Source organism: Tupaia chinensis, unplaced genomic scaffold (genome assembly GCF_000334495.1).
Source record: "Tupaia chinensis unplaced genomic scaffold, TupChi_1.0 Scaffold000232_4, whole genome shotgun sequence".
Classification (NCBI taxonomy): Eukaryota; Metazoa; Chordata; class Mammalia; order Scandentia; family Tupaiidae; genus Tupaia; species Tupaia belangeri.
In genome coordinates this window covers 66,469-90,899 of record NW_006159710.1, presented here as the reverse complement: position 1 = coordinate 90,899, position 24,431 = coordinate 66,469, and the positions used below count along the sequence as shown (strand labels likewise).

Here is a 24,431-nt window from a genome sequence, read left to right as displayed (position 1 = left end):
TTGGGGCCCTGGTGGTCTGTATCGGCAGTGTTCTTCACATGTACCCTTCTTGTCCCCCACTGCTTTCATTACCGAGCATGGCTCCCTGCCTCTCCAATCTACCCCCTCATTTTCCACGTGGGCCAAGGCTGGTGAGAAATGCACTCCTTGCCTCATGACAATTCCACAGCTGTGACTGATTGTCTAGCCGGCTCTGGTCCCTAGGCTCAGTGCAGCCCGTCAGGCTGGGGCTCCGTGTCTTCATTAGCTCAGTCCCCAGGGCAGGTGCATGGCTGCCTTCCAAGCAAGGAGACAGAGAGCCAGGCACTACTACCCACAGATCCTGTGCCATGTGAGGTCTGCAGGGGGAAGCCTTGGCTTGTCTTCCACCCAACCACAACCCTGGTTATGACCCATGCTCCTTGGGTGCCAAAGGATCAAGCAATGCACTAGCTCTGATTGCGGCTCCCACACCCTCACACCCAAGATGTATTTCCTCTGCAAGAGAAAATATCTTAAGAACAGTCAGAATTATCAACACACCTGGTTTTCCTTTTCTGCCCATGGATATGTATTTTGCCACCACCGCCACCCATCCCCAGGGACTCTTGGGCATAGAATGTGAGCTTTCATTCCACAGGGCAGATGCTGAAAAACAAGACTGGGTCAATTGTCCCTTCTCCATTTGAATCCAGCCCTGCCCTCCCAACTCCAAAAGGCATGTGGGTAGGTACTTTGTAACCACCTTGAGCACCTTGCAAAGTCATACAAAAGAATGAGTGAGTCCTCGGCTGTTTGGGCTCTCACAACCTCAAACCCACTCCAGAGGAAAGGAGCCGAGAAGGCAAACAGGTGCAGGAAGGAAGAGAGAAGACAGAGGGGCCTCAAAACACCGTGTGGGAATTGCTTTGCTTAGAGAGAACAAAGCCCTATGAAGTCACTGTCCCTGGAGAGCAAGGCCAAGCCCGGAGGCTCCCCAGAGCTCGGGGAAGGAGGCTGGCGGCGTCTCTGCACATCCTCCCGCACAAAGGCAGGGAAGGCGCAAAGCAAGACAAGCTCCCGTCTCCATTGTGAGCTGCCAGTCGAGCCCCTTTTCCCCGGCATAAAATTCCCTGGGAAGGAAATGGAGGTACCCGCTGGTTGGCAGGAAGCCCAAGAAATAGCAAGTTCAATCCAATTAGAATTGGATTCAATCAAATTTAAGAAGAAAATTCAATCCAAACCAGAGCATCATTAAGGCAGCAGTTGAAAAGAACTCGTTAACTTAAAAGCCCCCACATTTTCCCAATTAAAAAGTTCCCTAGACCCCTCCAAGCCCAACCCCATTTCAGCATAAAAATGGTCACTGCTAATGTCTGTGCTCTCCTGAGCAGCTCAGGCAAAGTGCAAACACTAGACAGCGTATGTACGTGGTGACAGAGCCACCCCTACGTGACTTGGGGTTTAGGGGCTAAGCCTTTTGTCCCCCTGTGGTTTGTTGGTGCTGTCTTTTCTTCCATGGTGTCTTCTCCTATAAAGTGTTGGCTTGTGCAAGAAATTCCATCAGTAGCCTCTTTTCCTAAACTAGGCCTTAGAGAAGGAGGAATCATGGATCCAAGAATTAACTAAGATGCCCAGTGAGCACATGCACACACACATATGCACACACACACACACACACACCACCACCACCACCACCACCGCCACCGCCACCCATTTCAGACACAAAAATATTCGCATTATCCCAATTAAAAAGTTCCCTAGACCCCTCCAAGCCCAACCCCATTTCAGCATAAAAATGGTCACTGCTAATGTCTGTGCTCTCCTGAGCAGCTCAGGCAAAGTGCAAACACTAGACAGCGTATGTACGTGGTGACAGAGCCACCCCTACGTGACTTGGGGTTTAGGGGCTAAGCCTTTTGTCCCCCTGTGGTTTGTTGGTGCTGTCTTTTCTTCCATGGTGTCTTCTCCTATAAAGTGTTGGCTTGTGCAAGAAATTCCATCAGTAGCCTCTTTTCCTAAACTAGGCCTTAGAGAAGGAGGAATCATGGATCCAAGAATTAACTAAGATGCCCAGTGAGCACATGCACACACACATATGCACACACACACACACACACACACCACCACCACCACCACCACCGCCACCGCCACCCATTTCAGACACAAAAATATTCGCATTACCTATTTTGGAAGACATGGTGCAGACTTGCCTTGAGAGTTGAGAACTAGCCTTGTTGATTATTTCTGCTGCCAGCCCTCTCCTTGTTCAGAAAGTGAATTCTAAGTCAGAGAGAAAATAAGAACAAAATCATAGGAAATAAAAAAGAAATAGCTATCCTGTTAAAAGTTTTTCAATAAATGCTTCTTCCACCAAATCCCAATCCAATTCTAGTTTCTGCTCATTATTACTTTAAACTTAATGCATCATTTAACTTTTATATTATCTCGATGTTATGTATTTTTTTATTCTGATTGGATTTTTTTAACTGAAAGGGCAGTCTCCAGGACATTTTCTTGTGTTTGGAATCCTCATTTATTTCTGTGTGGGAAGAACCTTCTTGAGGTTAGAACCCCTTCCAGGCATGCTAAAAGTGACAGATTAAATTCTAGTAATAGAAGAGAGATTGAGGGGGTTAAATATGGGTTCTAAATCCATGGTGTAAAGGCAAATATGTAACAGCTGGTTCTCAGCATGGAAAAGCCCTAGTTTACAGCATTGGCCAATTCCTGTGGTGTAAATATTCCCACCATCATCCATCTAAAGCTACCAATAAAAGATCACTGAGAGCCTTGGAAGAGACACAGGCAGGGGGCACTCAGGACCCAGTCAAGTCAGTGGGCTTTCGCATACCACTAGTCCTGGCCCCTCGTGTTACGTGGAGACCTTGTGCTAGCTGCCAGGCAAAACTGGGTAGGATGGAAATGCAGGTACCCTCACTGCTATAGAGGTCTCGTTAGTGACTGTCTAGAAGGGGTGTCCAAGTCTCTGGAGAATAGTTGTTATTAAAAGACAAAGCCTAGGGTCATGACTCAGTAAAAAGGGGGTTGGATCTCATCCATCCTCTTCAACTTTGACAGTCTGTGTTGAGAATGCCCCGTTAGTAACTGTCTATGTGAGAGGAAAGATGAACCCAGGTGACCATAGAGAAAGCGGACAGTCGGGGCACGTGGGCAGGCATCTCAGTTCAAAGCCATTAACACCGTTTCCTTTATCTCCATCTCCCTTCCATGCCGACTCTCCGGGCACTCTCCTGCCCTGCCCACTGCCCTCTCCCATCAGAGAGTTTTCCAAAGAGAGGGAGAAGGCCAAGGCACGGGGAGATTTCCAAAAACTGAGAGAGAAACAGCAGCTGGAGGAGGATCTCAAAGGCTACCTGGACTGGATCACGCAAGCTGAGGACATTGACCCCGAGAACGAGGATGAAGGCATGGATGAGGAGAAACCCCGAAACAGTGAGCAGCATCTTCTGTCTTTGGGCCGGGTTCTGGGACAGCAGCGAGGTCCGTGGAAACCCTTTACCACCTACTTTTCTTTACAGCCATAGTTTGACCTGGTGCAACTTTGATCTGGCTGATTCCATCATTTGCTACCACAGAAATTAGTCACAGGTGTGAAATAATTGCTGGTGATCCATAACACTGCTTATTCCTTTCCGAATTTTTGACCTTAAAAGACAGTTGAGATTTTGCCAAGGGGAACTTTTTCAAAATCAGAACTCTTCCTTCTCCAGGCTCCGTGCCGTTGAGCAGGGGGGCAGGTGCCCGTTCCAGGCTTGTTTCCACCAAGCAGTCCCCTTATACCTGTAGCACAGGGGGACAGAGAGACGTCCAGACACTGAGCTTTCTCATAGGAAACGGAGTCAAAGGGTTCTCCCAAGGATGTTAGATTCCAAGATCTTGGAGGCCCGGAGGAATCTGACAGAATTTAATGAGATTACAGAAATGGAGCCAAATCCTATGACACGTTGTCAGGTAGGCTATTGCGGGGATAGGAGTGAGAGTGAAAGATGGCATTGATGGGCAGGTGTGTGACATGACAGATCACAGGAATCCAGGCTCCCAGCCTGTTAGCTCCTGGTTCTCAAAGTGTGGCCCTGGACCAGCAGCAGCAAACGTGCTAGAAATGCAGGCTCTTGGGTGGGGTCCGGAGATCAGGCTTTTAGCAGCTCCCCCATAGGGTGCATGGTAAATTCAGGAACCGCTGACCTCACTCGACTGCTTTGCACGTCTCCTTTGGCCTTGACCTCTGTGACTCTAACCATAGTTGTCCTCTTATGTGAAATGTCTTTCCTTCTCAATTTATATGTTTGAATTGGTGCCTTTGTGTCCTCCCAAGCAGCCTAACTGAAAAAGAGGTTTCCGAATCTTGAGCATCTAGAGTGGCCAAGGAACTAAACAGATTAAAAAGCCGACCAGAACGTTTGCTATATGAGGTCATGCAAGAAGTCATAGATTTTCCCTAAACAGAGGAGATGAGAAGGCTCAGATAGAGGAGGGAGGGAAGAAGACAGCCAAAGACAATAACAGAGAACAGAATCTCTGCTTTTTTTCAAAGACTGACTTAGTGTTAGATCCATCAACTACTCCCTTTCTGATAACTCTGCTCAAGGCACAAATACAAAACTAAAACCCACAAACAAGGGACTGATATCATACCTTGATAACCTAAGGAGGCCTTCATGCTCTCCCGAGTAGTTCTGCAAGTTGGAAGATGGGCCTTGATGGGTCATACCCATGGGCAGTGATGTCATTGAGGGTCTTTCCAGAAAGAAGTGTGACAGCCTCTGTTACACTGCTGATGGAGCCTGGTGTAGCTGACTGTGTGTGGCACTGAGTGCCATGGTAAATAAACAAACTGGCCTGTGAGCCACAGGGAGCTTGCCTCCAAAACTCAGAAATCGGAGTCTCAGCTTCTGACTCCCCCAGTCAGAGCAGAGCCCCCAGCTCGTGACTAGTCGTGATGAGTGTTCTTAGTGTGTGCTATCCATGCTGTGCAGTATCTGCTCCTCGCTTAGCAGTGAGTTGCCGTTCCAGAGACACGTAGTTATCCTGCCTCTGCCTAAAGCAAGAGCTTCCAAGGGGGAGAGTGCTGCCTCTCCATCTTGCTCATCAAAGAACTCCTAGGAGAGCTCTTCGCTGCTGGAGCAGATCACAGTGACAGGCCCTCTACCCACATCCCTGGCTAAGCTTCGAGAGGAGCACAATGAACTGCACCCAGAGACAGTGTCTGCCAAGATTTTCTTAGGCCCAGGTGAGGCTGAGTGGGGCTTCCGAGGCTCTCGCTCCTCCCACCTTGACCTGGCGGAGCTCTGAGTCGGCTTCCTGTCCTCAGCCAGCCTCGTCCTCGGAGGCCTGCAATCAGAGCCTGTGTCCAACAGTTCTGGGGGAGGGACGAGGGAATGAATATCTGGAAGAGCAAGGGATAAAGACCAGAGTAGAAATGTGTGTTGAAATGAAGCTCAGAGAGGGGAATGCAGCCAGGAAAGGGCCCAAAGGGTGGGGTCTACTGGGGCAGTTGAATTAAAAGTAGAGTTGGGTGTGACAAAATGATTAAGGAATCGGAGGCCTAATGGGCTGACAGAAGAGGCAAGTCTATGGCTCAGAAACTATATGCTTTTTTAAAAAGGTTCTTGTCATAGGGCATGTGTCTCCACAGGGAGGCAGTGAGACAGAAAGTGAGAAATCCACCTCCCTCCTCCCCCCACAGGGGAATGGCCATGCTACAGCCCCGTCTCTATTCTCCTCCTAGGATTTTGGGTGCATACACATACCTGGTGTGAATTTCAAGCTGCCAGGTATGGGGCGTGGTTGGCCATGTGGGAGTCCAGCACCTTAACCTCTGCACTACCTACGAGCCCCTAGAAACTATATTCTTATCTTAAGAACTTCATAGTTCCCCCTTCAAAGCAAAGATAAAGAGGAAAAATGCTGCTACAAATTATATATGTATGTGTCTGAGTTAGTGTAGTGTCTTTTTTGAAGTTTATGTATTTCCTTCATGAGCAAGCGAGAGCTAGAAAGAGAGACCCCCCTTTTACAAGGTCTGGATGCCATAGTCCGCCCCCAGCCTCAGCCCGCCCCAGATCATGAGCAAGCTTGTGCGTGTGTATGCAGGGAGGTCACCGGGTACAAATCTGGGACCTTCTCATGCGGCTCAGCCTCCGAGCACATTTCACCTTCAGGACACTGTCCAGTCCCTCAATTGTTATAATATCATTCCCTTTGAATTTTCTAAAAGAATATATTATAGTATGGTACATTGGCAATTCTTTACCGTTTAAAAGATTATATAGTCTTTAAAAAAATATATGTATGGGAGCCAGCAGATGGTATAGTGCTTAAGCACCGGACTCCTACCTGGTCAACTGCCGTTCCAGTCCTGGACCTGGTGGCATGAAACTCAGGCCAGAAGCATGTGCATGCATGCCCCAAATTCTGAGAGGACTATGGCCTGACCATCTCCACTGAGGGGTGATTTCTCACTTTCTGTCTCTCTGTCTCTCCAGTGAGCACACATACCCTATAGCAAAAATCTCTGTAAAGGAAAAAGAGGTGTGATTGCTCTTCATTGGTGGTTCTGGTGACTGTTTGCACCCTGGGCAGCAACCCTGTCAGCATGTGCCAGAGGCCACAGACAGAAGGCACTGTGAGACAGAGCTGGCTCAGCCGGAGTGACTCCAAGACCCTGCTGCTAGTGGTAGCTGAGCCCACCTAAGGGAGCCCCATTGTTCCATTTTCCAGGCAAAACTATAAAAGCCACTGAGGAAGTGGAAGAAATGGGGTGGGAAGAATCAGAAAGCACGTGGCTAGGAAGTGTTTCTCTAAATAATTACAGAAAATTAGGTGGCTGGTAAATTATATACACAAATATATCTCAGTCCACCCATCCACCTATCCATCCATAAATTGGAAGATCTACTCACACCCAGGCAGTGTGCTGGGTACCCAAAAACTCCCTCCCCTTGGCCCAGCAGGTGGATGCCACACCCCAAAGGCCCAGTTCAAGTCCCAGACCTGTTGGCTTAAAAAATGCACATGCCCAAAATCCTGAGAGGAAGAGAAGGGATTGTGGAATGGCCATCTTCCAGAGGTGCCTCTTCACCTTTTCTTTCTGTCTCTGGGAGTACAAGCGCCCTATAGCAAATTAAAAACAAAAACAAAACAAAATACCTCCCTGCTCTCGTGGAACTTGTGTACTAGTGAGGAGACAGACACATGTTAAACAGTACATCGGAGAGTGAGACGCGCTGTGGAGAAACACTCAACAGCAAACCCCACTCCCTGGTTCCTCCTAGTCCCTTGGGCGTGCTCCTTACTTACCTCATGAAGTCACAGCTACCTGGCCGTGTGTCTACCTGCTGAGCTAAAGTGAGAGGACCCCACTGGGTGGCTTTTGTTTTTTTTTTTAGTTTGCTATAAGGTGTATGCTTTTGCCACGGAGGAGGGTGTATGAGAAAGGGTAGTGGGTTTAGGTGAGGGAGCAGGAATTATCCCCCAGAGAAGGTAGCAGCTGGATAGGACGTGAAGGCAATAGACAAAGGAGTCATACAGATATGTGGGGGGAAGAACCTCCCAGCAGAGGGAGAGCTATGAAAAGGCCTTGGGGCAGGAGCATGGCTGGCGTGTCTGAGGAACAGAGAGGGCGCCAACGCAGCTGGAGAGTAGTGAACGTGGGGGAGCAGGAGCAGGCTGCGGCAGCCAGGGAGTAATTCGTGAGCTGTTGGAAAAACGTAGACTTTCCTAGGGTAAGCCAAGTGGCTTCTGCCTGTAGTTTGTTTTTATTGTTGTTTTGTTAGTGGTTTTGTTTTTATTTTAAGAGACAGGGTCTCGCGATATTGCCCATACTGGTCTCAAACTTGTGACCTCCCACCTCAGCCTTCCTAGTAGCTGGGATTACAAGTGCGTGCCACCAGGCTCCAGCCTGCCAGTGAAGGTTTGGAGCAGAAAAGCACATGCGCTGACATCCATCTGGCCGTGTCCCCGTGGCTGCTGAGTACAGAGTGGACAGCCAGCAAGAATAGGGGTGTAGCTAGGTGGCTCCTGCCTCCCGAGATGGTGGTCCTTGTCCTGGCAGCACTGGAGGTGATGTGGCCAGACCTCAGGACATCATGCTGATGTACCAGTTATGGGGTATGAGAGGGCAAGAAGTCAAGGATGCTCCAGGCAACAGCCCCAGGCCTGTCAGAGCAGAGCCGCCATTGACTGATGCAGGGAAGACTAAGAGACACGTGTGTGAGGGCAGGAAGACCAGGTCGGACCTTCAGGTTTGCAATGCCTGTTAGACATCCTGGTGGAGGTGTTGAGCAGGCAATTGAGAGAAAGCCTGAGTTCAGGGAAAGATCTGGAAATTAGGATCTGGGGAGCAACAACACGTGGAAGATAGGCAACCCATTCATCTGGAGGAGCTCACTAAGGAGTCTGTGTAGACAGAAATGAGGCGAGGTCCGAATAGACCTGGACCCCACCGACGTTTGGAGATGGGAGCGATGAGGAAGAACCAGCCACTGAGACTCACACAGGTGTGGCCAGAGAGAGCAGAAGTGCAAAGGAAGGGGCGCCAGTCCTGTGGTGGTGGCCAGCCCCTCATCATGTCCGCTGAGCAGACTGCCTCAGCACAGCCATTGCCTCTGCCATTGTTACAGGCAGCCTTGGAGAAAGAGGCACGAGACGGACGTGTCCATGCACTGTCACCCTGTGTGCACCTTCCAAAGTGGGCGGCCGTGGGAGCCTTGGCCTCTAAGCCCCCATCTCCCTGGGTAAAGCCTGAGATTCCATGGAGGTCACATTGCTCAGAGACGGCTGTGCCCCTCCCTGCCAGCAGAGTGGATGTCCCCTTTGAAGGTACCAACTGCAAACCTCTACTGCACAGGGTTCATTGTCACATGAGAGATGTGTCACTCCAGCTCTGTGGCAACTCTGACAGAAGGCCAGGCACTGGAGGGAGAAGCCATTAAAGAGAGGGTTCGAGACTGAGTCTTTTTCCTTCTTTGTCTTCTTCAAGATCAAAAAGCACATTTATTAAATATCCATCCATACGGGCTCTCTCTCTCATGTCATTAAGACAGTTTGAATGCAGTCCCAGCCCTCTAAGCCTGCAGTCTAAGACAGACATTTATGTGGCCGATCATGTAAGAGACAGACGGTGGGACCGATGCTGAGCTTCCAGGTGGATGAGCAGGATCAGATAACGATGCCCTTGGTGCTCAGCTGTGCGACTCTGGAGCCACTTTTGCAATCATCATTAGCTGCCACAGCCACAGGCCTGGAGCAGAGCCCGCAGGGTCCAGGATGACGTATTATTGAAATCCAGAATCCGAGGACTGGTGCGAGCTGCAGGCTGCCCACGGGAGGACCCGTGTGGCTTCGGAGCTGTCAGCTGAATATCTCAGATTCACATTCTACACATGTCGGAGGCATGGGCATAGTTATTTGCTCTTTTAAAAACATTTTAATGGGGGACCAGCAGTTAGCAATAACGGCTATGTCACTTGAACTCCCATGTAGCCGACCGTGGTTCAAGTCCCAGACTCAGCGGCTTAAACTCATGCCGGGCACATGTGCTTGTGTGCCCAGGATCCCGAGAAGAGAATGGAGGAGAAGGGATTGCAGTATGGCCTTCCCCCCTGGGGAGTGAGTTCTGGCTTTCTGTCTCTCTGTCTTTCTGGCGAGTGCATGTGCCCTATAGCAAAAAAAAAAAAAAAAAAGTCTCAAAAAAACCCAAAAAAACATTTTAATGGGCACCATTGGTGTTTAGCCTAGCCCAAGCTGGGCCAGAGACCCCACATGCCTAGATGCCCCTGAGAACCCCGCCTAGCACCTGGCTCGGGTTGCATAGGGAGAAATACCAGCACGCCTCCCTGGCCCTGTACCCTTTGGCACTGTCAGGCCAGCTGGTTGGTGTCCTCAGTGAGAGTAGGTGTGACCCGGTGCTCGTCAGAGCCCTAAAACCGTGAGCTGGAAAGTCACCATAGGGGTTGGGGAGGGTACGGGAGCCCTACGTGGGACACTGCGTTAAACAGCAGAGCAGCCAGCACTCAAAGGTAGGCCCGCTGGACCTCCCTGCCTGCTCTGCCCCTACACCCCACATGACTGCTCCTGCTCTTAAGGAGGCTTTTCAGACAGCCTCGGGAAACCGTCCCTAACTCTCCCTGTGTCTCCGCAGTCCTCCAGGTATGTCGCTCACTTGTCTCATCAAGTTAAAGTTATCTCTCTATGTGTCTATTTGCTGGGCTACACTGAGAGGTCTCTGGCTGGGATTCCTTGGATTCCTTCTTTTTTTTTTTGTAGTTTTCTATAGGGCACATGCACTTGCCAAGAAGGGAGAGAGAGTGAGAATCACTACCCCCAGGGGATGGCCATGTCTCAGTCCATTCTCCTCCTCCATTTTGGACATGCTCACATAATTTTCAAACCACCGGGTTCAAGACTCAGCTGAGCAGTTGGCCATGTGTGATCCAGTCACTCCAGCCTCCACACCACCCGCTGGCCTGGCTGGGCCGCCCTTAAGATATCCTTGAGTCCCCACCTGACAAAATGCAGAGTTTGGGAATGTTTGAACACACGAGCCCAGTGAGTGCAAGTCTGCGAAATTGAACACATGAGCCTGGCCGCGCGCTCAGACCTTGCTGGGCTTGAGTGGGTTCATTGTTCTTGCTGTTAGGCGTGACTTCTTGTGGCATCATTAACATCGGCCTTTTAAAAGCCATTTCCTGTAATGAGCACATTTGCTTTCCAATCACTCCAGCTCTTTCTTCACCACTAGAAAGAGCCATTTAAAAACAAGCAAAGAAGCAGGGAGCTCCCCACAAGTGGGCACAGTGGCAAAGGCAGGAACGTTGAAGTGCCGTGGCAGAGTACTGGGAGCTCTTAAGAAATGGCGTGTGCCGTACCCTGAAGACAAAGGTGATTGGTGGGGCAGCTGTGCACCGGCTCTGCAGCGAGACTCATGGGCTCTGGTGCAGTAGTAACTAATAGCTATGGGTGGGCCCCACGGACTTGGCGTGTTGTGCTGGGGGACCCTACTGCTGCCTTTGCGGCGTGGATGGGCCGTCCTGCTGTCTGGCTCCAGAAGTCAGCAGGTGCCGTGTTCTGAGCCCAGGAACAGCAGCAGGGCTCCCTGCAGGCTGTGTGGAGTGTGGAGTGTGGAATGAGAAGCCAGTTTTCCAACCGAGTCTCAAAGGATGCCCTGCTTTTCCAAAAGCAGAACCCAGCCTGGGAAGCCATGGCTGTCATCTCGTGGATGAGGCAGAGGTGGAAGTCCCGCAGCATTTCGGCAGGAGATGTGCATGGGCTGGGTGACAGGGTTAGATCACCACTGAGGAGCCTGGTTGGCCCTCCAAGTCGCACTGTTCCCCTTCAGGGAACGCCTGGCTCTCATCTCACTTTCAAATAGAAAGAAGATCTGGATTCTTGAAGAGCCCAGGCTGGGAGAGCTCAGGGAGGAGAAAGAGGCAGGCTGAGGGCAGACATCAGTCCCCCCCTCCCCGGGGATTGATGATGAGCCACCAACTCCAGAACACAGTGGCTGTTCTTATAGTAGAGAGAAGGCCAACCCCAGGGAGAAGGTGCCAGCAGAGAGGCCAGAGCCTTTGTGGAGATCTGCCCTTTGTTGGTCTAATACTGACTGAACCATCCATGGTGAGAATGGAGCCAGCACGGGTGGACCACGGAGCAGCTAGTGACACTGCAGTTTCAGAGGGACACGAGCTTACCAGGGAGCCATGGTGCTCTCTCCTGTGTCTGAAGGGGTGAGCAGCAGAGCAGACTGGCTGTTAGCTCCACCCCTCCAGGCCTGGCTGAGAGCCCCTGTCAGTAGAAGAGCCAAGGCCCAGCTCTCCAGTCCCAGAGGAGGCCGTGCTCCCTCCCCGAGGGTCTTTCCCAGCCCGCTTCTCCCTCCAGTGTCTCTCTCCTCACCTTCCCAGGAGCCCAGGCCGCATGGGTCTTCTCTCCTCGCCTTCTCTCTCCTCCTCCTGTTCTGTGATCCCCCTGCTGTTAAGCTCCTACATGCCATCAGTCGCTAGGTCACTGCCCTCCTGGAACATCCTTCCACCCTTCCTCTCCCCTCTCCCCAGCTTGTCCCTGGTCTGGCAGCCTCCTCACTGGCCTGCCTTTCAGCCCCATTCCCTGCACCACGCCATGCAGCTAATCGGTGTGCCCAGAGCTGCCCCTGTCACCCCACTCAAAGCTTCGGTGTCTCTCCATGGCTCTAGGACAAAGCTGGAACACCTTCTCTTGGATTCCAAGCATCTCTGATTCATCCCATGGTGCTCCCCTTCCCTGAAGCTAACCCAGACTACGTCCCTTCTGCAAACATGCCTGCCGCTTTCCTGTTCTGGACCTTCGCTCATCTACCCTTCCTCCGCCGGGAACACCTTTGCCTCCTCGCCTCCCTTCCCCAGCCTCCCGCCTGGCACAGAAAGCACATGTGGGTAGTGGCCCCAGACCCTCTGTCTCAGGCCAGGCACTGCCTGAGTACTCGAGACCTTCCACCTGCCTCGCCAGTGTAGGGGTTGGCCGGCCTCGCTGTGGGCCGCTCTCGGGGCAGGAACATGCTTTATGGCCTTCCCATTCATCTCCCACTCACTCGAGGACAGTGACTTCTCTCCAATAGACCACCCCAAACACATACTGAATTGAACCGAACCCTCTCTGGATCAAGAGAATGAACGTTTCGGACCCTCCATTCTTATCTAGTAGGCCGAATACCCCCGTCCGGTCTTAGCCATGCCTGTGGTAGGCCCTCCGAGAGCGTGCAGTTGACAGTGTGGCAGAGACAATGGGGGTAGGGAGGAAGTGAGCCGGGAAGAACAGCAGGGAGGGTCGATGGGGCGGGGAGCGTCCTCACTCCCACATCGCACCTTGAGGTGCCTTCATTGTCTCCTGGCTTGTGTGGAATCAGGCTTTGGATTGTGAGCTTGGATGGGGGACACACACCAGCCCCCAGGCTCCTCTGGGCTGGAGGCAGGGCGTGAGAGAGGCATGCCTGTGCCTTGTATGGGGGATGCGCAAGGCATAGATGATCTCATTTAATCTCCCCCAGGTCCTGGGTCCTACGAGGAACTTGCTCACATCCTAGAGCGCGGGTGCCGCACGGCAGGGTAGGCCTTGAGCCCGGCTCTGGGACCCCATCAGGCCCCTCTGTACCTCAGCCCTCCCCTCAGCAGTGCTGCCTTCCTCGGAGCAGCAGGGAACTAGAGGAGCCACCCTCTGCCCCAGCCCCTGCAGTCTCTGCCTGCTCCCTTGTTGGGTGTAACCACCCTCAGCCTAGCCGCCCAGCAGAGGGAGCACTAGAGGAGCCACCCTCTGCCCCAGCCCCTGCCGTCTCTGCCTGCTCCCTTGTTGAGTGTAACCACCCTCAGCCTAGCCACCCAGCAGAGGGAGCGAGGAAGGGAGGAAGGACGGGGGAGGGGAGGGAGCAGTAGCAAAAACTGACCTCACATGCTAATGTAAGGGGACATGAGTCTGATTTTGAAAAAGATGAAGGTTATGATTCTAAGAACTCTGCTGGAAGCCTGAAAGGGAGCCGTGGCATTATCTTGTCGAGGTAAAGAATGTCCGCTCAGATTAAGAGCCATCCCTGTGGGTTGGTGTAAGGGGTGGTCTTGCTTCGAGGCGATATACTATTTACATGACCCATTGGATTTTCCCGCAGCTCAGGGCCCCTTTTGGGTATGAACGGAGAGAGGAGGGTCTTAAACAATCAAAATGCCTGGCTGGGGGGCAGGGGAGGTGTCGCGTCATCGCACGCGGGGACCACCCACCCTCTGCTTTGCAAGTGGACCATGAGGACTGCGGTAGGGTCTGTCTCGCATGGTGCTGGATTGCGCAGTGTTACAGGCCAGCCTTTGACTTTTGCCATGGCGTGAGCACCACCACACCCACGGGGCCATCCTTCTGAGCCTCTCGGCCCAGGAACCCAGGTTTATGGGGCCTGGGAGGCAGAACTCTGACCAGGGACAGCCTCAGTGAAGGGCAGGTACATGGCGTCTTTGGAGGAGTCTTGTCACTGCCAAAAGGCCAAAAGCCACAGAGTCCTTCACATGGACCTGCCTGTGCCCACTTTGCCTTGGCCAGGTTGGGCACCCAGTAAAGTACTGACCCGATTTTCTTCTGGTGCTTTGCAAACAGACCGGCACACCTGGGTGCTGGAAGTGTCTCGGCACAGGGCTTGAAGGGGAGGTGAGTCATGTCCCCTGATAACCAGAACTCAGCTCGAATCAGAGCCACCCACAGTTACTTGCGGCTCCTGCCACCTCCCAGCCTCCCTTCCACATGAGCAGTGAGATAAAAGTCACATCAGATGTGCAGTCTGTCAGAGGCCATCAGTGGAGGAGAGTGACAGGAGGGCCTTCCCCCTGCTTGCTGGTGTGGAAATCGTCTCATGGTGGAGGGAGATTAGCCCCTGACTGCTTCTCCTCCTCTGGGGCACGGATGGGAAGCTGTTCCATAGTACATGGAACGAGAAGCTGGTGGGAAGGGCGCAGGAACTGGACGCACTGACCTGAGAGTGGAAGACAGGACGGGGAGACCTCCTGGGGTCGCGTGCAGAGCCAGCTGCCGTGCGTGTTTGAGAGACATCGGTGCATTCGGTCAGCACTGAGCGCGCAGAATATCTGGAGAGAAACAGCCCCTGCCCTGAGGAGACCTGCAGCCTAGCTCAAATGATAGGACAGCGATGTGCTGAGGGTCTGAACAGTGCTAAGAGATAAGGGGAGAGAGGGGCGGGAAGGGGCTTGCTAGCAGAGAGCGACTGAAGGTGCCACATGGGTCTGAGCATGCTCAGTACTTGGAAGCACCCCGGACTTCAAGTCGCAGTTGCTTCGCACAGTGAGGCTATTTCTTGCTCCACAGTTCAACGTGGGGTGGGAACTGCAGGAGGCGAAGTTCTGCTCCACGCAGTCCTCAGGGACAGGACCGCATCCCTCTTGTGACCCACCACCCCTGGTCTCAGTCTCCACTGGGCCCTCTGCACCTGGCCAGCAGAGCAGGGAGCGTGGAGGGTGAAAGGGGGGTTTAGAGGCCAGGCCCGGGGGAAGGGCTCAGTCCGTCCATACTCCAAGACACAGTGACCACTTGCGCCTAACCTCCAGGGGGCTGGGAAATAGTGTCTAGCTAAGTGTTCAGGGGTTGGGTGGCCATACTTCCATGGACTGGTAGCAGTCACACAGCCAAAAGGGTGTGGAGGGACATTCTAAGCTGAGGGGCTGCTATGTGAACTTTGTAGAAGCAAGATAACTTTTAAAAGGAAAGAGAAAATGGAAGTGACTTTAAGGTACAAAGGGGACAAACCAAAGCTCAGGTCAGAAAAGAAGATCGATACCCTGTTCCAGAGGGCCTTCGATTTTAGTGTTATCCCATGGATAAGGGGGAGCCACTGACGAGGTTTAAGCAGAGGAGAGACAGGTGCAGTCCGCCACCACTAGGTCCCTGCATGCTGAGTGTGGGCAGAGGCTGCAAGGAGAGAGAACCTGGAGGCAGGGGCGCCAGTGGACCACTGAGAGGGCCTGAGTGAGAACCAGCAGGTGGGATAGAGAGAGAGAGAGCTACAGCCACGAGGACCCATCCTGGTGCTGGGCATTAGCCTGGAGACTCCAGGGAGCTGGCTTGTGCTTTTCCAGCCTGGAGTTCGCAGAGGGGCTTACAGAAGTGACCAGCTCCTCTGAGGGACCCCTTCTTGGAGTCAGTGGGCCCTGCCACGGCCTTTGCCCTGCTCCCTGCCCAGGACTGTAAACATACCACAGAGCAGCCCCCGGCCTCAGGCACCGCAGGCAGACTTCCAGGCCTCCACCTCATTGGATCCCTGCCCTCATGATTAAGTGACTTATGAAAAAAAAGTTGAGTAACAACCCCAGCCATCAGGCTGTGATGGCCCCATCCTTCAGGATTACTTCATCAAATGGAAGTGCACACGCCTCTGGTGAAAGCTGCAGTGTTTCCACAGGTGATTTATGCTCCCGTGTAATAGGAGGATTTGTCCTCTTAAATAACTGTAATACCTGCTGTGAGTACTGGACCGTTCATCACCGTGACGGCTTCATACCGAACGCGGGACAGAGCGCAGGGCTGGAGCCTGGTTCGAAACGGCAGAGAATTTGCTCAGAGGAGTTGCTTAGGAGAAGGGGGAGTCTCGCAGGGAGAGGGGTGGACTTCTTAGAAATGGGAGGAAGACTGGTGTTGGGCGGGGGTGAAGGTAAGACAGGACCACGAAACCACAGGCCACAAGCTTTGGAGAGTTGTGACAGCTGCACTGGGACCTGTCTGTCGGGGGTGATAGAATGGATCTGTTCTCAATGACTTACTGATAAGGCGAGGACTTAGTTGTGTGCTTGACGAGCTGGCCTGAAGGGGAGAAACCGCTGTGCACCTTCTCGATTCCACACCTCAGACCTGCCTGTCCAACCGTCACACCTCGCCTCCATGACGAGGAGGTATCACTGTATCTAGGAGCAGGCCAGTCTTGGTGTTAACAAAATGCTTTTCAAAGTAACAGGATACGTGTGAGCACAACACACACACTGCAGACACAGAGGCAAGAGTGGCCACACTGCCTTCCCCTGGAGCACTGTCTGCTCTGCCCAGCAGCGGAAGACCCCTGCAGGGGAAAGCTTCTCCTTGGCATGGGAAGTATGGCCCTGGTACATGCTCCCAGCCCTGGGCCCACACCTCACCCTTCCCCTTCTGCACTGATGAGGGTGGTACGTCAGCCCCCAGCGCAGCACACCTGCCGCCTCTCAGAGCGCCCCTGGTTTCCATTAGGAAGACCCCAAGCATCAGTAAGAACTGCAGAGATTCTTGAACTTATCGGTTGGTATAAGATCCTTTCCTTTGACAACAATTTCCAAAATTCCTTAGCTGATTCGTCCTGTCAGTCTGTTAAGTCATGCCCTTTGATTGGCTGGGCCAAGAGGACCACAGTGTGAGTCGGAGTACCCTCGTCCTTGTCTCTCAGCAGGATGCCAGAACTCGGGGTCTGAAGGGTAGCTGTGTGTTTTAGAGGAACTGATAGGAGCCTGAGAAACACGGGCAGCCTGACCTCCAGGCCCTTCTCAATAAACAGCCAGCCGTTTCCCATTTCCCGTTCACCACTGACCTCTCCTGGTTTCCTCGTTTCTGAAACGGGGGTCAGAATAGACGACTGCCAAAAGCCCTTGCAGCTCTGCTGATTGTGTCTGCAGCTCTGAGCTGGCAGCCATCAGCTGTAGCCCAAGGCCACACCTGGGTTATCCAGACCACTAGACCTCAGAGCAGTCCCCCCAGACTCCTGGCCTTGCGCTGGGTCTCCTGCAGCATAGCCTGTGTCCTGAAAGCCCACACATTCTGCCAAAGCACCCCACACCTGCGCACACACCAAAAGCCCAGCCCCACCATCTGCCTTCTGAACTGCCACAGTTCCTTCAGGACCCATCCCAGGCATCCCTGCCCTTTCTGCCTGCACTGCTCTCACCGCCCCTTCAGTCTCACTCCCAGCACACCTCTTGCACACCCTCACGGTGGCTGCTTAGTGCACATGCTCTACGGTGTCTGTTTATCTCTCTTACACCATCTGCCGGGCCGTGCACTCTTACCAGAGGGGCTGCTCTATTCCCAGCACCGACAAGGGGCATGGTGCATGGCAACCGATACATAATGGCTGCAAACGGGGAGGGGACCGGGACAATAGGGCAGTTTCAGCTTGCACATCTTTGGAGTTCTGCCACTGGGAACAGATGACTTGGACCTGCCTTATCACATGTCAGACCTAAAGCCAGACTGGGCCAAATCTGGCCCAGCAGAGGAAATAGAATGAACCAGACACACAAATTAATTATGCATCTTATAGTCATTGTCTGTCAATATTCTTTCAGCTCTTTTTCACTTCTAGGGGAGGACAGGGCTACTCCTCAGTGTCTCTCCTCATATACTGAACTCTCTTTTCCTCTTTGTTCTTCAGATATGGCCAGTTAGGTCTTGGAAGTACTCCTTTTGTTCTGTCTCAAGAAAGCCAGTGAGGAAAGGCAGTCAGGAAATGGTTAAGAGAATACCATGAATAAATTCTTAGTTGCTTCTTTAGGACCGGAAAATGGAATATATTTAAGGCTTGAAAAGGTCAACTCCCTTCAGAGGGGGCAGAGGTTTGATTTCATCCATTACGTGGTCTTTGGCATAATGCACATTTCATTCACTGACTGCGACCGAGATTTGTGGAGTAAATGTTATCACAAGCTGCGACTTAATGAGATCTCAACTGTATCTGCTGGATGTAGTAGAAGGCAGCCATTCTGGTAATAAATAGAGAACAGCATCTAATTTGTAAATTCCTCTTTCCGTTGCTAAGTATAATCAGATCAGTGAAACTGAAGGGAATTGTTGATGACCAAAAATTATTTTCCATGCCCGAATCTGGCCAGGAAACATTGCTCCTAATGGAAGTGGCATGCCACTCTGGCAGCAGAGGGGATGAAATCTGTCATTAGACTAACCCGATTGTATATTGAAAAGCAGGTTTAGACCAAAATCTATTTAACGACAGACTGGAGCGGAGGTCCCATGCCGCTTGGTTACCAGTGTCGCCACTGCATGGAAGAAAAGCTCTTGCCAAGAAAACCACAGCAGTCTGTGGCAGGGGCCATCCTGAAGATTGTAGCCTGACCCACCGAACACACGGACCGGACTGTGTCACACGTAACCTTGCCGACATGCCACGGTGTGGGTTAAGATCGAGAACATACACTCTGACAGGGCTGTGGTTTAGTTCTGAGTCAAAAAACGAATTCAAGAAGCACATGAGGGACATTAATACAACTGTCATTTTCCTGGTTGTGCCGAATTATTTTTTTCATGGTTAATCACAGTTGAAGGTTTTACGAATGGTCCTCTTAGGGCTCTGAAGCATTTCCGAGACAGGGGCCATGCCTGGTGAGTTACTGCAGGCATCCAGCAGGAACTTCATGAATGTTTCATGACGAGAATGACAACGAGGGTGGACATCTGGGCAGCCGATGGCCCCAAAGGCACCCTGGGAACTGCAGCCGCCCTCGGGGTGGCCCTGCAAGTGCTTGGCTCATCACCAAGAGGCCCAAGAGGCGGTTGGGCTTCACATGACCTTTCAGATGCAAAACAAGCGATTCTGAGGTTCTCCTCTTCGGCCACCCTTTGCTTTGTCCCTTCCTGATGGCAGACACCACCCAGGCCTTCTGGCTCTGACCTGAGCATCAGGAATGAGGCTGGGGAGTAGGCGCCTCCTCTCATTCACGTTGTCCCTCATTTTCATGTGAGCCTGCAAGATCGGTTTTAGTATTTCTTCTTTTTTTAAAGATGTATTTATTTTTAATTTTACTTATTATCATTATTCTTTATTATTCTTAACCAGAGAGAGATAGAGAAAAAGAGAGAGAGAGAGCGCGCAAGCTGCCAGGTTCGGGACTTGAACCGTGGTCAGCCACGTGGGAATCCAGTGTTCTCAACCACCACGTCACCTGCCAGCCAAAGTTGAAATCAGTTGGGAAACAGAGGCTTCTGTAAGCTCACACCCAGGCACACCCTGCTGGACTCGAGAACCACCCCTTTTTTCTCTTTTTTTTGGCCACACAACATTCCCCATCTCCTACGTTCTCTTCTTAAGATTTTAGGCATGCACACACACACACACACACAGCATGGTTTTCAATCTGCTGGGTCTGTGTGGTGGCCATGTGGGAGTCTTTAATTACCGTGCCACCTGCTGTCCCCAGCCACCCTCTTTTCTTTTTTTGTCAGGCAGAAGAGGGGTAAGCACAAAGCGCATGATAGAAGCCAGGATAGCGCAGCCAGTGATAGGAGGGAGAGAGGGAGTGGAACGAAGCCCGGGACGGGAGGTCAGGAGACCTGGTTCTGAGGCCCAGCTCTAACGCTAGTGTCTGTATGACCCCCGGCCACCTTGCCCTCACTGGGCCTTGATTTTGTATAGAAAAGTCATCTCTGGTTTCTGTAAATCTTTGAGCAGTTTGATCCCACTGACGCCCTCTCAGGCACTTTCTCACTGAGTCCCGTATTCCCGAATTCTTGAGTGGCTGACTGGGAGGGGATGGGCCGCTAGGGGTGACAGTCCCTGTCCCACCCTTGGCTGGGCGGCAGGTGCTATGACAAAGGGAGTACGGCCACTCGAGAGCTTGAGCAGCCTCTCTCCAGCATCTAGCAGCCGACCTCCTCCTTTGCTTTCTCCGGAGCGGATGTCCTGGGACGTCTACCAGCCTGAGTGGACTGAGCAGTACACGGGCAGTGCTGCAAGGTGTCCCGGCCACCCTCTTCCCTGACATCCGCACGTCTGCCCAGGGCGCCTCCCCAGCACCCTCAGCACCGTCTCGCCCCACCTCCTGGGTCACTCACATTGTGGGAGCTTGCTCCTTCTCTGTGGGTACAGCTCCAGTTGTTACCTTGTCCTTCCCTGGAGCTGTGGCCACTGTACTTCCGTGTACTGGCCTGAGGTGTCACAGTGTGACAGCACGCTCCCAGGGGCTCTGTAAATTTCGCTTGTGGGTAATTACGCATGCTTATTGCTTTTCAGTCTTTGCTCTCCCTCCTGGTCCTCCCAGTAATCCTATGAAGGCAACACTGGGCCCTTAAACTCTGTGCTGTCTCAGGAATATGGAGACCAGAACTCCTGCCTCTGGGGTGCGGGTTCCAGGAACCTCCTTGCCAGTGTTTCTCCTTCCCTTCCCTCACCCCTGTTGGTGAAGCCTCGCTTTTCTCTCCAGGGCTTACACCTGTGCTCAGTCACCCCATCAGTGAGGGTACCCAGAATCAGGTGTGTTGCCACTCAGCACTTGACAAAGGCAAAAGTTCGAGAATATGGAAAGGAATTTGTTTTATTGAGGCCGACACCAGGGAGAGAGCCGACCAGTCCATAACCATCTCCAGAGTACTGGGCAAAGGAGCGAGTCCATGTGAGGTATTTCTAGAAGCAAAGGGCAGCATCGTGAGGAGACCGGCAGCTTCATCAGGAGGACGGTCACTGCTTGAGGGGCAGTCTCCCCTCTGGGCACACAGGGCAGGACAGAATAACCAACTTCAGTTCTCTGCAAGAGTCTTAAAGATAAGCAAGGGCTAGCAAGGCAGAAGAAGCAGAGTGGAGTCACTCTGCACAGCTCTTAGATCCCGGTTTAGAAGCAGAGCAGGTCTCCGTGTGGCTTTGCCATACCTGAGCTGACAAAATCTTCTCAGCACCTCAGAGGAGGGGCTAGTGGAGTCTTTCCTTTCCCTGTCCCTGTAGCCTAGTGCCTGTAAACTTAGCAGGGTTATTGTTAACTTGCATTAGTTAAAAATTGGGGCTAGCAGGTTGCGTGATGGTTAAAGGTGCTGGACTCCCACAAGGTCCACCACAGTTCAAGTCCCAGACCTGGCGTCTTGCTTTCTCTCTCTCTCTCTCTCTCTCTCTCACTCTTGTCGCTCTCTGGTCAAATTTAAATAAATAAATAAATAAATAAATAAAGTTAAATAAAATAATTCTTTTTAAAAAAGAATTAGGCTAGATTGGGACCAGCAGTTGGCATAATGGCTATGTCACTGGACTCTTATATAGTTGACTGCGGTTCGAGTCTCAGACCCAGTGACTTGAACTCACGCCGGGTGCGTGTGTATGCATGCCCAAGATCCCGAGAGGAGAATGGAGGAGAAGAGATTGCTGCATGGTTATCTCCCCCTGGGGGGTGATTTCTCGCTTTCTGTCTCTCTCTGTCTATCTGGTGAGCGCATATGCCCTATAGCAAAAAAAAAAAAAAAAGAATTAGGCTAAATGTACTGTGAAGGAGGTAAAGTTGGGTTCTGTAAAACTCGTTGTAAAGCAGAAGGAGCTAAAGACCAGTTTTCCTAAGGTCTAACCTGTGGAGATGGTCTCTAACACTCACTGCGAGACAGAGTCACACTGGTTTTCTCTGGCTCAGTGGCACTATCTGCAATGGTCCACACCCCAGCAGTATGATTGAGGCAAGAAATAGGTCACGGAATCCTTTCTGCTTTCCCCAAATCAGGCAAATTCCACCCTCGCCTTTCGGCAGACCAGCCCAGTTGTTGCTCCTTCCGTGCACACAGCACAAGTAGGAGTCTTGCTGGGATCTGCCGGTCCCTTCTCCAGGGGCACAGACCCTAAATGCCGGAAGACTCTTACATGTCCCTCCCAACCCAGCACTCCAAGACCCAGAACCTCCGCGTCCTTTCCTTCCTCCTGGTTTCCGGGTCCACTGAGCCTCCAGCACACAGCCTCAGAGAACCTGACCCGGAGGAACCCAAGGCAGGGCCTCTCATTTGGAGCTGCGTCTGGATCATTAGCACTCCCACTTCCTGCCAGTGCCTCCAGGCCTTTTGCTTATTGAGGACTTGGTCCCAGTTCTCTAGGTTTCAAAAGCCATTCCTCTCTTCTAAAGGAAGAACAATCAGCCTCTCCAGCTAGCTTACTCTCCTGAGAAATTTCGAAGACTTCTAAGATTAGGGAAAGCGGGAGGGGGGCTAAGGGGTGAAAAGAGGGAGCAGGGATAAAGGGTGAATAATACCTTTGATTTGGTAGCATAATGAAAGTGACCCCTTCCAGAGTGAAATTCATCTCTTCCTGCCCAGTGGGTGGGGTCCATTTCTTCTGCTCTGTGCCTGCCCCGGAGTCACCCTGGTTGTGTAGGCATGAGCAACCACCGCCCACCAGTGGCCAAGTCTCGGCCCTTCCATGAACTAGCAAGGGATGGAGGGCGGTGCATACACGTACACACGCCTGGAGTGAATTTAAGCCACCAGGTCCAGGACTTGAACTGTGGTTGACTACATGGGAGTCCAGCGACGTAGCCATTATGCCAACTGCTGGTCCCAAGGTAAAGATTTTTTAACAGAAAAGAAATACACCCCATGCCGGAAAGGTGTGTGGGCAGGCATCTGCCAGGGAAGGACAGCTGCCCCAGGAGTGAGTGGGGTTATGCATTACTTTCATTTTGGGAATTGATCATGAATATTTAGGAGGGAAGTCTGTCACTGTACCTGGCTCATTTGTTTGAATTCGCACGTTTTTATCTGCCCTTGGCACCTCTCCTCAGGTAAGGAATCGATTACCAGATTACACGTGCCTGGTGTGGACTCTGAAGGGCTGAGCCTCCACGCAGGGATCACCGGCCCTACTATTTTACTGCCCCAGTGGGAGCTGGGGTGTCGACCAAGCCTCTCAGTGAGGTAACTCCCCTCCTGGCGCAGGGATCTAGCTGTGATCCCTGTAACAGTGACTGATGTGTCGATGTCCTCTTTGTTGGCATACTGGGACTCCCTGCTCATGGCCAGCCCTCCCGGGAGGTGCTCTCTCACTGTCTCTGTCTGCTGAGTGCATGCGCCTTATGGAAAAACACAAACAACCAAACATTAAAAACCTAAATAAATACCTACTTATAACACTTTCCACAAAGCTTTGCTAGGAATGAAAGGCAGGGACCGGACCAGTGGCACAGGGATAGTGCAACTAGACCCACATGAGAAGGTCCGCGTTTGCCTCTGAGATCTCTCTGCACAAGCCGGGCACGTGTGTGAACGTGATCCCGGCTGGCCGAGGCTGGGTTGGAGAGCGCTGTGAACCCGGCTAGGGGTTCCTGTCTCTCTCACACACAGAAGAAAGAAATAAATAAAAATGAAAGGCCAGTAGAGTAAGGAGTCGAGACCTGCGTTGTTTCAGAGTCCCACACACGTGGTACAGATACAAAGGTCTCAGAAGAAAGAAAACCCTGATTCTCTGTAGGTCGAAAAGCTTCCTGAGGGCGCAGGGTTAGGGGCTGGAGGGGTTGTGAGGCAGAGGAGCTGGAGAACTACGAGAGGGCAGCAGGGCAGAAACCCAGGGCGGGCAGCCCCAACGAGTGCCCGGGCCCACATCACGCCCTGCGCCCATGCCCACGCCCTGGTGTGGGCATCTGGAGGGGGAGGAGGGAGCAGGGCCAGCGCCGGCTTAGCAGGCAAAGCTGGGCGAGGTGGGATGAGGGTGGCTCGGGTGAGAACCCAGGTTATAGGCCTGGGGTTCCCGTGTGAGGACGTGAAGAGGCCAATGCTGACGAAGCCCCTCCACAGTCGAGGGAGTTCACTGCGAGCTGGAAGTACCCGGGCCCACCTCACCCCTGCCCCTCACAAACCATCCACAACTTGGCGCTTCACCAAGTCAGAGCACTCCTTCCTTGTAAACCCAATGAGTTTTCGAAGGTGAAAGAAGTGGGGATCTCCTCTGAACCTCCACCACAAATGCAGAAGGGTTGCTTGAGAATTCCCAGTAGCGCATGCTCCTAGTCTCAAGGCACCCAGGCTGCTCTGGAAGTGTTTCTCTCGCTAGCGCCCAAATCCTCCCCTCCACTCGAACTCTGGTGCGTGTTCCTTGGAGAGCCTAGGCAGGGCAGGTGGTATCTTTTCCTACTTCAAGGTGGCAGTTAGGTCCCCTGACCTGTCTTACCTAAGGTAAACTTGCCAGGTTGGTCTCTGTCCCAGAACCCTACCTGCAGCTGCTGAAC

General features: G+C 52.3%; 1 protein-coding gene across 1 annotated transcript in view; it reads left to right on the top strand.

Annotated features, from left to right (window-relative positions):
• The window catches only part of LOC102494471 (voltage-dependent L-type calcium channel subunit alpha-1C), a gene marked incomplete at both ends in the record, with an annotated part of 115,836 nt that overhangs the window by 27,940 nt on the left and 63,465 nt on the right, over nucleotides 1-24,431 (top strand). Inside the window, one exon of the mRNA XM_006148345.1 lies at nucleotides 3,242-3,414. Within this exon, the coding sequence (XP_006148407.1) occupies nucleotides 3,242-3,414 (173 nt within the window). The remainder of the gene's footprint in view (nucleotides 1-3,241; nucleotides 3,415-24,431) is intronic.